At 37.7% G+C, this 14102-nt stretch overlaps 1 protein-coding gene across 1 annotated transcript in view; it reads left to right on the forward strand.

Moving 5' to 3' along the window:
- LOC139943822 (uncharacterized) overlaps nucleotides 1-13668 on the forward strand; it is a 56830-nt gene extending 43162 nt beyond the window's left edge. Inside the window, exons 32-44 of the mRNA XM_071940651.1 lie at nucleotides 422-535; nucleotides 1975-2088; nucleotides 2694-2810; nucleotides 3342-3493; nucleotides 4290-4575; nucleotides 5119-5229; nucleotides 5704-5867; nucleotides 7257-7370; nucleotides 8125-8195; nucleotides 10291-10331; nucleotides 11447-11546; nucleotides 11998-12103; nucleotides 12528-13668. Of these exons, the coding sequence (XP_071796752.1) occupies nucleotides 422-535; nucleotides 1975-2088; nucleotides 2694-2810; nucleotides 3342-3493; nucleotides 4290-4575; nucleotides 5119-5229; nucleotides 5704-5867; nucleotides 7257-7370; nucleotides 8125-8195; nucleotides 10291-10331; nucleotides 11447-11546; nucleotides 11998-12103; nucleotides 12528-12554 (1517 nt within the window). The 3' untranslated portion in view covers nucleotides 12555-13668. The remainder of the gene's footprint in view (nucleotides 1-421; nucleotides 536-1974; nucleotides 2089-2693; nucleotides 2811-3341; nucleotides 3494-4289; nucleotides 4576-5118; nucleotides 5230-5703; nucleotides 5868-7256; nucleotides 7371-8124; nucleotides 8196-10290; nucleotides 10332-11446; nucleotides 11547-11997; nucleotides 12104-12527) is intronic.
- The last annotated feature ends 434 nt before the right edge of the window (nucleotides 13669-14102 follow it).

Below are 14102 nucleotides of genomic sequence, written 5' to 3' on the forward strand. Positions count from 1 at the left end.
CACCCTGTTTGCAGTGTCCTTTGCCTTGAAATATTGTATTACAAAAGTAAGTCGTGCTCTTTGGTCAGCAGGATCTCACTTGCTGGTAGAGCCAAGGTCTAGAACAGTCCGATACGGAGACTGTTCTTTCGCCAAAGTTCCCTGTCTCACTTCGCAAAAACAACATCACTCAACAACTTCAAGAGGGAACTAAAAACACACTTGTTCAGTTAGTCCTTTATTAGGTTTTTATTACAGTTCATTTATGTTTATTCTTCATTTTCTATTCTATAACGAGTTTTTGTGTAGGCGCCTTGATCAGTTTTCTGGATGATTGCGCATTATAAATCTTTATTACTATTATTATTAAGTGTGCAGAAACAGTTCCCGACTAATCCTATTGCCAGTTCACTTTTTATTTACTTGCAATATTCCGTTATAGATATCGATGAATGCAGCTCCTCACCCTGTCTGAATGGTGCCACATGTTATGACTTTGTTGCTAGCTTTGCCTGCCAGTGTGCTCCAGGCTTCAGTGGCACTGACTGCAGAACAGGTAACTTTCTACATTTCTTTAAACAAGCTTTTCTTAAAGGTACATTTGGAATTCGCTCTTAAAATTAATGGCAATAACAAACTTTGATCAGAAGCCTCTAAATAAGTTGGGGTGGTTCTGAAAAGAACCAGTGGTTTCAACTCTAGAAGACGATCAGAGTATACTGATCAAAACACCTAGTTGAACACAATGGTTCCTTTCAGAACCGCCCCAACTCATTTACAGAGTATCATTACATTGTGTTACTGCAACCGTTACTGTCATAATTCCATCATGCAAAGTTTCCATTCCTACTTATTTCTTATTGGAGTTGGCGCTTAACAAATGCATTATACTACTACTACTACTACTACTACTGCTGCTGCTGCTGCTGCGCCGCCACCACATTAGCTATCACGCGCCCTAGCGTAGGCTAAATGACGAAGGTTGATCACAGGAGGGCACTGTGTGTAGCGGCTATCAGGAGGACTAGACTAAAAAGCCACAACCAAAGACTTGGAACCAAGTTTACATCATCGATAGCATATGAACCGTTTTCAGCCAAGGAGTAGGATGGCAACGTCCCCTGGAAACAAAATAGATTGTAGGCTACACCTTGAGGTGGCTTCCAGGCATTGTGTGTCTTGCAACTTGCATAAAAAAACAAATTGTTTGATTGTTGTTGTTTTGTTTTGTTTAGTTGTTGGCTACTGTGCCAATGCCCCGTGCGTCAATGGATTCTGTATCAATGAACCCACTCGCTTTACCTGCAACTGTATCAGCACGGACTTTTTGCTTTTATTTATCCAAGATCTTTCCTTCTCAGAATTAACCCAGTTTCAGCAGAATTTTTTTTTTTTCTGAGCATGGAATTATGACCAAAGATGAGCGCCTCCCTCCCTCAGACAGTCTAGCTCAGTGTAGATGATCTATGGTGACTCATACAAGAAAGAGCAGACTCCAAAGAAATCTAAAAAATACATGCAGATGAAATTATTTGCGAGGACTGCGTTTCAATTCTATTTTGGCCAAATTTTCAAAAGTTGGGTCCAGAATGCCCCACATTTTTGAAAAGTATTGTGAGAACCCTTTCAGGATTATGATAAGTGTAGGAATTTTTTGAATTTTCTGATGTTGAATACATAAAGGTACAATGTATTTAAGAATGGTAGAAATTACAAGGTATATGGTGACAATGTGATCAACCATATCAATGAAACAACAAACTTGTGAAAATTTTAAGCGGATTTTTTGTGAGAGTCGGGAGAATCTTTAAACAATACACAATGTTCTGTATGTAAAGACATGGTCCTTAATTTGGGTGGTCACAACCTAAATCAGATAAAGTTTTTTTCGAATATGACTTATTTCAGTAAAAGTTGAGACTAAATTTCATTAATGATGTTGTATCCTGAAAATCTTGTATTTTATCTAGGTTTTTCCCTTTTTCCTTGTGTTAGAAATTAACAATTGCATCGCAGGAATTTGTCAAAACGGAGGGACGTGCCAGGACCTTGTGGGTGATTACATTTGTAGCTGTGTTCCCGGTTACACCGGTAGAAACTGTCAAACAAGTAAGTCTAATAATATACAACATTGTGCTTCATACATAGGGTGCATTCGCTTTAGCTTCCTTGTGTCGACCCCGCAGTGCTCATTCAGATGAGCCCCTGACAAGAGCTAATCGAACGGACACACTCGCCCTCTCAGGTGACTTCATGCACCTTGGGGCAGCCTTAAGTGCCCGTTCCACAAGCAGGGAACTGGGGGCTGACTCGGGTGAGCCCCTGGAGTGCCCTCAATGCTATTCGAACGTACCGGGGGGACCCGGGGAAGCTAATCGAACCCACCCATAGTGTTTCCAAACGCCTACCAAATAAAAACCTTGGGAATAATTATCTACTAAAGAGCAATCGTGAGTTAAGTTTTCAATCTAGTTCTGAACGTGTTTACAGTCGGGGAATAGCTAAGATGTTACCAAGACATTCGCCTTGTGTGCCATTTGCCCCCTCGGGTGTAGGCCCTAAGAAACACCATGGACCCCTGTCACACCTTGCGACAAATGTTACTGTTTTTAAGAGGAGTAGCTATAGGCCTTGTTTGTGGCGAACTTGTAAATATAATGAAAACTTTTTTTGTTCCCAATTTTTTACAATATGAACCATCTTAAATTTTGCAGATATCACTGAGTGTCTTAACAATCCGTGCCTAAACGGTGGCATTTGCATCGATGAGGTGAATCGATATAGGTGTGACTGTTCGGCTGTAGACTTCTCAGGAACTAATTGTGAAACTCGTGAGTATGGCAGTATTTGTAAGATTTATTCCATTCCAATCAATTCAATTACTGCTTATCCTTTTTTATAAAAACGTGACATTTGTTTATGTGTGTACAAGGTGAAAGCACATGCAAGTATATAGGGCATGCAATTTAATTATTATGCATGGTTTGTTGGCTCTGCAAGAGGCCTACAAAGATTTGTAGTTTCAATTCTATTTTGGCCAAATTTTCAAAAGTTGGGTCCAGAATGCCCACATTTTTGAAAAGTATTGTGAAAGATAATGAAAAAACTAAAACAGATATTTTTAATTACAACAACATTTGTCAGATTTGAAACTGATGTTTGTTAGAACGAGTAACTCGTCCTAACTTAGAAAAGGTTTAATGCATATTTACAACAATGCATACTAAACGTCTATGGTTGCTAAACTTTAACTGATCCTAAGTCATAAGATTAATCGTAAGTTAGAAAGAGTTTGGTTAAAATTGCAGATGGTCAGAGTAAGGAACTTACTAAATTTCCATATTTGTTCTTTGATCTTTCAGTTGATCAGCTGACGAATGGAATCAACACGGTATTGTTAGTTGCACTTATCATTGTTGGATTGGTTGTCATAATTGTTCTTCCGATTTTAATTATTGTGTGCGTCAAGTTGAGGAAAGCACAGAAAGATCCTCAAAGAAAGCGCAGGGAACAGGTAGGACGAAATTTTCAGCTCAATCTGGCCTGCATGATGAAGTAAACAACACTTAAAGACAATGGGGTGGATTTCACAAAGAGTTAAGACTAGTCTTATCCGGACGGGTTACTCGTCCTATCTTAGGGCTAGCCTAAAGGTTTTTTTCTCCTATATGGGACTATAGGACTGGTCCCAACTCTTTGTGAAATCGACCCCATGACACCTTTGGTAATTTTCAAAGACCAGCTATTTCTCACTTGGTATACCTAAACCTAAGCTTTCAGATGCCTTGAATTCAAGACCTAAGCTGAGGTATCTTATTCAATTCAAATATTTTAGTGAGAAATTACTTCTTTCTCAAAAACTGTGTTACTTCAGAGGGAGCCATTTCTCACAATGTTGTTAACTATCAACAGCTCTCCACTGCTTGTTACCAAGTAAGTTTTGATGCTAACACTTATTTTGAGTAATTGCAAACAGTGAAGAAGTACACAAATTTTGCTGAAATGATATGTCATACGTACTATGATAGCATTCTGCATGACAAGAAAAGACAGGCTGTCCCAGAGCTGAAAATCAAACCATCCCACCCCCCCCCCTAAAAAGAAAAGAGAGAACAAGAAGGTTAATTTAAATGTTTGTTATTAACAGTTTGACAAAACGCGATTAGAGTTAAATTAATACATTTTAACACACAGACCAGTACAATAAACCAAAAGTTCTATGTATACATATTCTCCCTTTTACTTTGTGTTCGTATCCTTAAGAAATATGAGTCTAGAAAATATATTGTGTGGTTTCTTGTGATGTTTAGGTCCTCCCTGATATTGTGAGTGTACCTGCCAACTATCCATCTGTTGTCTCAAATGGAATAACTAACCCAGCCCAACCACCAATCGAACTACATGCAATGACAAAAAAAGAGGTCAAATATGAGAACATCGGTCTTCCAACTTGGGCAGTCAAGTGGTCCATTTTGTGGACAAACTTGATCTTGGAAGAAACAGTACTCGGTAGAGGCTACTTCGGAGAGGTTCGTCTTGGTGGCATTAAGATGGGTGGCAACAGAGTTACTAAAGCTGCAATCAAAATGCTCATAGGTTGGTTAACAATTATTATGTACGTATAGTAGCTCAAAGCCTGTAAATCGGGACCACAATGTGGCCTTGTCGTTTGTCCCCTAGTTCAGTGTAAGCAGTTTCATTTGTCACCATGTTGTTTGTGATGTGGCGAATCTGTCAAACCGATTTCTTGAACACATTTTCTGTCATGTTACCCATCCAGCTTTTTTTTTTTTTTACATTTGTTTGTTTTGTTTGTTTTGTTTTGTTTGAGTTGTTTGTTTTGATTGAGGAAGTAGTTATTATTATCATTATTATTTATTTGACCTCAACAAATACAAGTACATCAACAAGCACAGCAAAAGTAAAAAAAAAAAAAGCAACAAACCAATCAAAATAATAACGAATACAGTAATTATTCAAGCAAAAAGCGCACAATAAATATAAAACATAAAAATAAAAACCCAGAACAGAACATGACAGGATGAAAGTAAATTGTGTTTTGTTGTAAACAATTATTATTGTGATGATTGACAGCAGAAAGTCTCCGTCTTGTAACACCAACTTTTTCCTTTTATCTAGCTGGCGCATCAGAGAAAAGCACTGCTGACTTTTGGAAGGAGTTCAAAACGATGACAGTCATCGGACCCCACCCCAATGTTATCAGTCTTTTGGGTGCTTGTATAAACGCAGGTAGAAATAATAACTATTTCTAGTTTCGATTAAAACCTTAAGCTTCCCTGAAACTCATAAGTGAGAAAAAAAGATAAAACATCTGATATTTTTGTATTTTTCAAACGAGTAGGCCCTGTGAATGTGCTAAACAAATTCCTTGACAAAGCACATGAGCCATTTTTTTTTCATCAACACACGACTGCTTACTTTGATGAAAATCCTTCAGGTATAAAGAGGAAAAGAGTGGGGAAAAACTTCATGCACATGATGTCATTTGAGTACGGCACCCTCTTGGCTGGAAATCAAAAGAGCGGCTCGAAATCGAAAGAGTGTTACAAATTTTCCCATTGATTCACCTTCGCTTTTGAAGCAAAATATATGTTGATGTGTGTCCTTGTGAATTTGAATGCCGCATTTCTTTGTGGGTTTCAGCTAAGTCTGTCAAAAGAAGAAAAAAATGCTTATAATTAAGTAAGGTTTGTTTTGTTCCAGGAAATCTCTACGTTGCGTTGGAGTACCTTCCTGGAAATAATCTCCACAAACATCTTCTGGAAAATAGCCCAAACCAGCAGCAAAGGAAACCTCTTACTATCATGCAAAAGTTGAAATTTAGTGTGGACATTGCAAAAGGAATGCAGCATCTCTCTGCAGCAGGGGTGAGTTATTTTTTTTTAAATACCTAGTAACTTTATGCAGAGTAGTAATTTCGCTCCGCCCCAGTGGCCAGGCTATCCAGGACAAGGGATGGGCTAATCAGCTTGCACAGATTCTTGTTCAGGAAGTATGTCAGGCATGCAGTGTGAGTGTGAAGCATGATGGGACTGAGCATTTTCAGGATATGGGACCGTGCTTAATACAACTGCCGTCCCAGCGCCTTTGGTTAATGTAAGGCGCTGGAGACGAGCGAAAGTAGTAACGGGAGACTATGGAACGCTAGGTGGCAGCAGACTAACCAGGTGAAATTCCATTGTTTACGTAGTTCTGAAAATGTGCACATTACCGAGAACAGTGCATTTAACTAGTAAGTCTGCTGCCACCTAGCGACTTAAAAAGGCTGTTGGTTCATGACGTGTGTGTCCCTCTTGAGTTTCTCCACCCAACAGGGGTAAATGGATGCCTATCATCTGTTTGAGCATGAAGGCAGAGGGATGAGGTTGTTTTGTATTAATTTAATTAAACGACCACTAGAATGACCATTGGCCAAAATTTTGGCCCGACCATTAGTAAGCATTGAACTAATTACTAGGCTGCAATTGGGTAAAGTAAGAATGTGTGGGATGAACATTATATGATTTTTTCCGCCATCCAGGTAATAATATTGAAAATTTCACCCTATCCTGGGTGCATCATTGAACATGATGAAACATTTGGTTGATATCCGCCCTCTAATTGGCACTCGCTCAATTGGATGTTGTATCAAATGAACTAAATTAATTTAAGTTAAAAAAATAGCCAATATCTGTTTTGGTATAGAATACACATGTCACTATGTTCTTGCTTTTGTTTGTTTGTCTATCTGATCTTTCCGTCCAGGGAACTCGGCAAGCTCCCACAAATGAATATAAACACCAAGCTGGCAACAACCAATCTCTCTCATACAAACATTGGTTTAACGTCTATGATTATGAATAACACAAATTAGGAAATTGTGATTCAGTAACTAGACAACACAATTTATTCTAGTCATAGTGAAATCAGCGGTTAGCTGGGGATTCGAACCCACAACATTGTGATTGCAAGTCTACTGTGGTGGATTTCACAGAGAGTTAAGACGAGTCTTATCTCGAGTTACTAGTCCTAACTTAGGACTAGCTGTACATTTTTGATATATCTTAGGACTAGTCCTAAGTTAGGACTAGTCCTAAGTCTTTGTGAAATCGACCCCAGCACTCTACGACTTGACCACAGTAACCATGCTTTTACCACCCTCTGTTGCACTTTTCTGCCTGTTAGGTTGGTAGTGACACCAAATCTCTCTCCGTGAAATGTGATGGCTCTGAAAAACCCACATCTGTTTTATCAACTTAACATGTTTATCATTGCAGATAATTCACCGTGATTTGGCAGCCAGGAACATACTTCTCGGAGAGGAGTTAGTCGCCAAGGTTTCTGATTTTGGATTGTCTCGCAGAGAACATATCTATGTCCAAGTATCAGAGGTAATTTAAAGCCGGCAGGAGCTCTTGCAGTAATGTCAGTCTCTATGCCCTAGTGCTGTAGTCCTTTATCTTTAAGCATTTTGTATTTCTTCCATAAATATCAGTGTAACCAGACTGCAGCTGAACGGGCGCGACATTACGCTTTTGCTCATAATTGGTGTCGGCATGTCAAAAAGGTCTAGTGATTATCAGATTGGATTTATTTCGCGCCTAATATATAAAAGTTATCCAAACTATTCAGGTCGACAATCCGAATTTCGCAAGTTCATGTCAAGCTCTTGTCAAGTTATCTTAACTTTGTTCAAACCGCAAAACTGTTTCACCGAAATTATCATATCTTGAAATTAAAATGGGTAGGATATAAAAAAAGTACAGAGTGATAAGTTATCAAAAAGATAAGTGCCAACAGCTCATTGTTTCAAATCTTGCCCTTGCTAGCATTTTTTGAATTTCTGAGAAATATTTTCAACTGGAATATTGTCAGAAAGAAGTAATTTTCCACGAATTTGATTTTGAGACCTCATAATTAGATTTGGAGGTCTCGAAATCAAGCATCTGAAAGCACAAAACTTTGTGTGACAAGGGGGGTTTTTCTTTCATTATTGTCTCGCAACTTTGACGACCAACTAAGCTCAAACTTTCACAACTTTGTTATTTTATGCAAATGTTGAGATACACCAAGGGAGAAGACTGGTCTTTGATAATTACCAATAGTGTCCAGTGTCATCAATATTTTGTCTTATTTTAACAACAGACGGCGATTCCGATTCGCTGGTTGTCCATAGAATCCCTGACGAGTCAGCTGTATGTTTCCCAAAGTGACGTGTGAGTCTTTGTAAATGAAATATTTATTACTTACACTTTGATTAATATTTGATTGATTGATATTGATAGTTTATTAGCTGTTCAGACTGTCCGTCGGAACAGCTTTTGTAATCGTCGAGATTTTTATTTTTTTTTGTTATTAGCTGTTCCGAACTTTAGTCGGAACAGCTAATGTAATCGTCGAGATTTTGATTTTTTTTTATTATTATTATTAGCTGTTCCGACATTTCAGTCGGAACAGCTATTGAAATCGTCCAGATTTTTATTAGCTGTTCCGACTGAAGCTATTGTAATCGTCGAGATTTTGATTTTTTTTTTTATTATTCTTTCTTTCCTCAAAATCGTATTGACTTAACACCTGACTTTTCAAATTGTCAAATGTCAAATATATTTGTCAGAAAGAAACAAATCATATACCATATGAAAGAATATTGCCTAACTTAATTTTTAGATTTAATTAGATTAACATTCTTAATTAATTATTCACGTGACAGCTGTATGAATATTTAATTAGACAATATTGTTAGCCTCATATCTCAATAATTAAACATCCAATCAAAATTATTTTTTCGGTTATGGACTTGTCTTAAAGTGTAGATAAGACTAACAATTTCAGTCACGTCATCATGACGTCATACGTTTGCGCGTTTTGTTTTCTGTGTACAAAACATAAGGAGCTAAAAGTGGAAACGTTTTACAAGTCAAAAAGACAATAATTGACAGTAACCTAAAACTAATTTATCTGTTCGTTTTCAAAATTTCATATTCTGTGTTGAAAAATTTATTGATTCTAATAACAGATGTTTCAGTTTGTTAAAATCAGTCAAAGTACGTCAATAATTATTGATTAATTAAAAATCTTGGCACCATGGGTACAACGTGACATGCATTGATCATTGCATTGATACATCTTCCCTATGGATAGTGCAATACACAATTGGGATTTTGTAAACGGCATTGGATTGGTGTAAGTTGCATACCATCGTGTACCTTATGAAATTTATTAGTACGAAAAACACAATTTCAAGACTGACGTCATCACATGTTAATTTATGCTCATTAGAAGCTTTAATGAGTTTTTCTTTGCTGCACTATATCTCAAGAAGTGTACGGCCGATTTAGAAGTTTTTTTCAGTATTAGACTCACTAAGCATAGGAGAATTGCCTCGGGTAACCGTGACCCCGATTTGACCTCTACTTCCGGGTCAACCGGAAGTGGGACCATATCTTAGGAGTTACACAACCGATTTAATTATTTTCTTCAGTTATATACTCCTTAGGCATTAAATTTTGTTGGGGAAAATCCGTGACCCCATTTTGACCTCTTCTTCCGGGTCAACCGGAAGTGGGGCCATTTCTCAAGAACTACACAACCGATTTTCAAACTTTTTTCAGTTATGGACTCATTTGGCATTGGACAATTGCATCGGGTAGGTGTGACCCTATGTTGACTTTTATTTCCGGGTCAACCGGAAGTGGAACCTTAATTCAAGAACTACACAACAGATTTACAATTTTTTCTCAGTTATGAACTCTTTGTGCATTGGAAATCAAGCATGGCTTTCCGTGACCCAGTATTGACCTTTACTTCCGGGTTAACCGGAAGTGGGATCCTATCTCAAGAACTACATAATAGATTTTTGAACTTGGGTTAAACTTATTCAACATAATGACCATGGCGCCATGTTGACCTTTTTTTGTGTGTTAAAGCTTCTTTTGATTAAGTATCAGATACAATACCAGGTAATCACATGTCAAAGAGTTGTAATGTGTCTGTTTTATTGTAGCAAAGAAAACTATTATTAAAAAAATTCAGGAACAGCTGTGTGATTGTTTACAATCACTATTTCTAGTTATTATTATTCTTATTGTTTATATTTTTTGGGGGGTGGGGGTGTGGGGGCTATCAGTTAAATGATTGCTAGGGAGTGAGCTGATGTTGAATCTTTCTCAAGTGTTGTTAAAAGTAAGCTGTCAAACCCAGTCAGTTCTTTTCTCCTCAACTGTCCTGGTGGCTTCTTTTTTTATTGATTTTTTTTTGACAAATAATGTTTTGGTATTTAAGTTGCTTTTGTTTGTATTTATTTGACTGTAGATGGTCTTTCGGAATCTTACTCTGGGAGATTATGACTTTCGGTAAGTATAATAACTAGGCCCAACTATCATGTCTGAGTCTCTGCTTACCAAAGGAGTTCTGTGCTTCAGTGAAGCGAAGAATTCTGGGGTTAAAGCTGAATTTGGACCCTGATTAGATCACAGAAACATAATAATGACCTGTGAGTCTTTTTTTAGGTACACGATTCCCATGCCGCTCTCACACTGTGGCGATTATGCTAGCGAATGTGCTTACGAATGGTAATATTCGCAGTGTCTTCGTAAGCGTTGGTAACAAATTGGGAATGTTTACTAGTCATTCACCATCTCCTGAATAAGATCAGTCAATTTATGCTGCCCTCACACTGCAAATGTGCTTACGAATGGAAATATTTGACAATCACTATCTAATCGCAACTTTTGGACGAATTCACCGCACCGCGAATTTCAAAATTAATATTCGTACTGGCAAGAATATTCGCCACAGTGTGAGAGCAGCGTTTGCTTTTTTCACTCATGGTGTTTGTTGAGAATATTGGCCATTTCTGATGCCACAGGTGAGCCATGTCTTAGTGAGTGACCTTTGAAGTAGCATCGGGTGCATCTCTGGAAATTCCAGTTCTTCGACTTTGTTTTTTTAGCTAGCATCTGTAGCCGTAGCCATGATCTCAACAAGGCCACAGCTAAGTCTGTCCTTGGCATAAACTGCAGACTCAGCCGCAAGCGGCCAGATTGAAAATATATATAATAGTAATATCAAAGTCTTATAATAGCACGCGTACCTACCAACAAGGTACTCAAGGCACTTAACACATATTTATATTTTTCCAATTATGTAGCACCTTAAGGGTTTAAAAGGTGCTACGGCGCTTACCAGCCACAGCCAGGAACACAGGGGTGAACCCCTTCTCTTTTCGATAAGTGCACCACTGGGTTCTTTTACATCCGTTACACAACACATGGGACCAACGGCTTAACGTCCAATCCGAAGGACAAAGCAATGGTTAAGTGTCTTGCTTAAGGACACAAGTGTCACGAATTGGGGATTCGAACCCACACTCTGCTGATCAGAAACACCAAAGTTAGGATTCAGTGCTCTAAACCGCTCGGCCACGACCCTTCTACACCCCAAATTATTGTTTTGTTTTATTTCTTAGGTGGGGTGCCCTACCAAAGTATCCATACGACCGGAGAACTGATAAACAAGCTACTGGGCGGGTACAGGATGCCTCAACCTGAAGCCTGCCCGGACAAGATGTAAGGCCCGTAGTGTAACACGCATGAACTCTGGGGTGTGGTTTAGGGGGGGGGGGGGGTACATGTATCCTTTCAACATTTTAGATATAGGAGACAGGGAACAATAGTAATACCTCCTCCTGAATCATTGTTGTAAAAGCACAAATTATAATGTCTGTAAAAGAAGTGGAAATAAGGATGAAATGACGATTCTACTGTGGCTATTTATAAACAATAAACTAGTCGTGTGATAGTACAACTACCGATTTTTAAAATTATTCTTAATATAATCATTAGTGCAATTTTAATTGAGTAGAAATATGCGGCACAATTTTTTTTTTCTTTCTTAAGACACAATCTGATGTACAAGTGTTGGAATCGTACAAAAAATGTTCTTTAAAAAATGTTTACATTTCTTAAGTGTAATTCAATTAAGAAGAATAATGCGTTTAATTTTCTTTCATTTCTTAAGTTACGATCTGATGTTGAAGTGTTGGAATCGAGCACCAAACCGTCGCCCAAGTTTTAAAGTAATCACCGAAGAACTGGACAAAATAAGAGTCGCCCTTCAACCGCATGTACGTATATAATAATAATATTAATAATAAGACTTGTAATGCGCACATATCCACCCTGCTGGGTGTTCAAGGCGCATGGGTTTATTCGTTTGTGTTTTGTCGGTGCCCCCACTGCTGCCGTGAATGTTTGAACTGTTCATGTTTTAGAAAACATGTTGGTCACAAACGGCTTGTACCAAAATACCCATAGCGATCGCAAACAGACGCAAGGTTTTGCCTACAACTTCCATTCACATAAAGAGGTCAAAAGTAAAGGTCATGTTCGGATATGACATTTTTTCAAATGTAGTACGTGTATGTAATTAAACATAGTATACCAATTTCTAAAAAGAAATGTGTAAGAACTCCTTTTCAGAAATCCCTTTGTTACTTGTTTTGAAAGCCATGAAATCTAATCTGAGCTTTTATGTTTATTCATTTGTAGGTTTACGAGACATCAGTTCTCTCCTAGAATTTTTGCGCCACGGAACCGTAGTTTGAAGATGACTTGATACCTACACTGGGTAACTACACTGTCTGATGTTATACCAATAATGAGAAGGTGTCAACTAAGCCGCTTAGTGTTGAAAGAAAATTAAAGTAAAGTGGAATGAGTTGCCAAAGGAGTTTGTATGGGGTGAAGGTGCACAAGATTTCTTTTCTAAGTTTAATTTAAAACTCTGTAAATACTTGTTAACATTTGGTCCTAAAGAGTTTTAAACTGAACTTCGATAGTCAAAAAGTATACTAAGACTTTACCTTAATATTACGCCTAATATTGAATAGAAATCATTCAAACTACAATTATTGGATTTTTCTGGTGTAGTTGCGGGGTACTTTATTTAGGTGTTCAAGCAGTAATTAAATTTTGGTGTTTTGTTAAGGTGTTAATTTTGGGGATATTTTTTGTTATTTAAAAAAGGTTTATTCTGCTGTGTAACCCGTTCTCAAACAGAAATATGTTGCTTAAGTTTTATCACCTCAAAAATTTGCTTGCAATATTAGACTTAAAATATGCTGGGGAAAACCTATCAATATGATGATGTCAATTGGTGTAAAATAAAAGTATTTTAAAGTTTATTATTTCTATAACCTTTTAATCTCCTTAACTACTACTACTACTCCGACGGCCGTTTGCTGAAGGACTTGCAGAGTCTACCCGTACCATGGACCTTCTCCCACCAACTATAGATATTAGAGTAATTCTTGCAGTGAGTCATTCTTGCAGTGAGTCTGCGCAGTGCCAATAATAGCCTATCATCCCGGCTGGGTTCCAGGACTTCTCGTTTCAGAAACAGTACTGATCCGTATTTTGTTTACATACTAAATAGGTAGTTGCTTCCGTTTGTGTGTTTTGTTGGTGGTTTATTTATGTCTCTTTGATGTAGCTTCCAATAGGCATATATTTTTTAAATGTAAACTGTATATTTTTATATGAAAACTATTTTTGTATGTAAACTATTTTTGTATAAAAAATTGTGTTTTTTACTGTAATTGGCCACGAGTGTAAACAACAATAAACCAAACAAAAACATCACATATTTTCAACTAGCATATAGATTAGAGGGCGCTATCAGCTTACGAATATGGACCACGTGAGAGGTCAACGATACATTTTGGAAGATCCGGCTATCAGATTGGGCTGGTATCTGACCCTAAAGTGTGATATCGAGGGGCCAATTTCATAGCGCTGCTAAGCACAAAAATTTGCTTAGCATGAAATTTTGGCCTCGATAAAAACAGAATTACCAACCAAATTTCCGCGTGGTTATGAGGATAAACAAACAACAGCTGAATACAAGTAACAAGAAATATGCAACAAATGGAAATATGGTTGGTAATCCTGTTTTTATAAAGGAAGAAATTTCATGCTAAACAAATTTGTGTGCTTAGCAGCACTATGAAATTGGGTCCTGATGTTCAGGCTAACATGCATGCAGTGCTTGATTACAGGCCACTAGATGTGGTATAGTTGCCCCGAGTTTTAAAAATAATACTTGGCAGAAAGAAAGCACGATAC

Source organism: Asterias amurensis, chromosome 11 (assembly GCF_032118995.1).
Source record: "Asterias amurensis chromosome 11, ASM3211899v1".
Taxonomy (NCBI): Eukaryota; Metazoa; Echinodermata; class Asteroidea; order Forcipulatida; family Asteriidae; genus Asterias; species Asterias amurensis.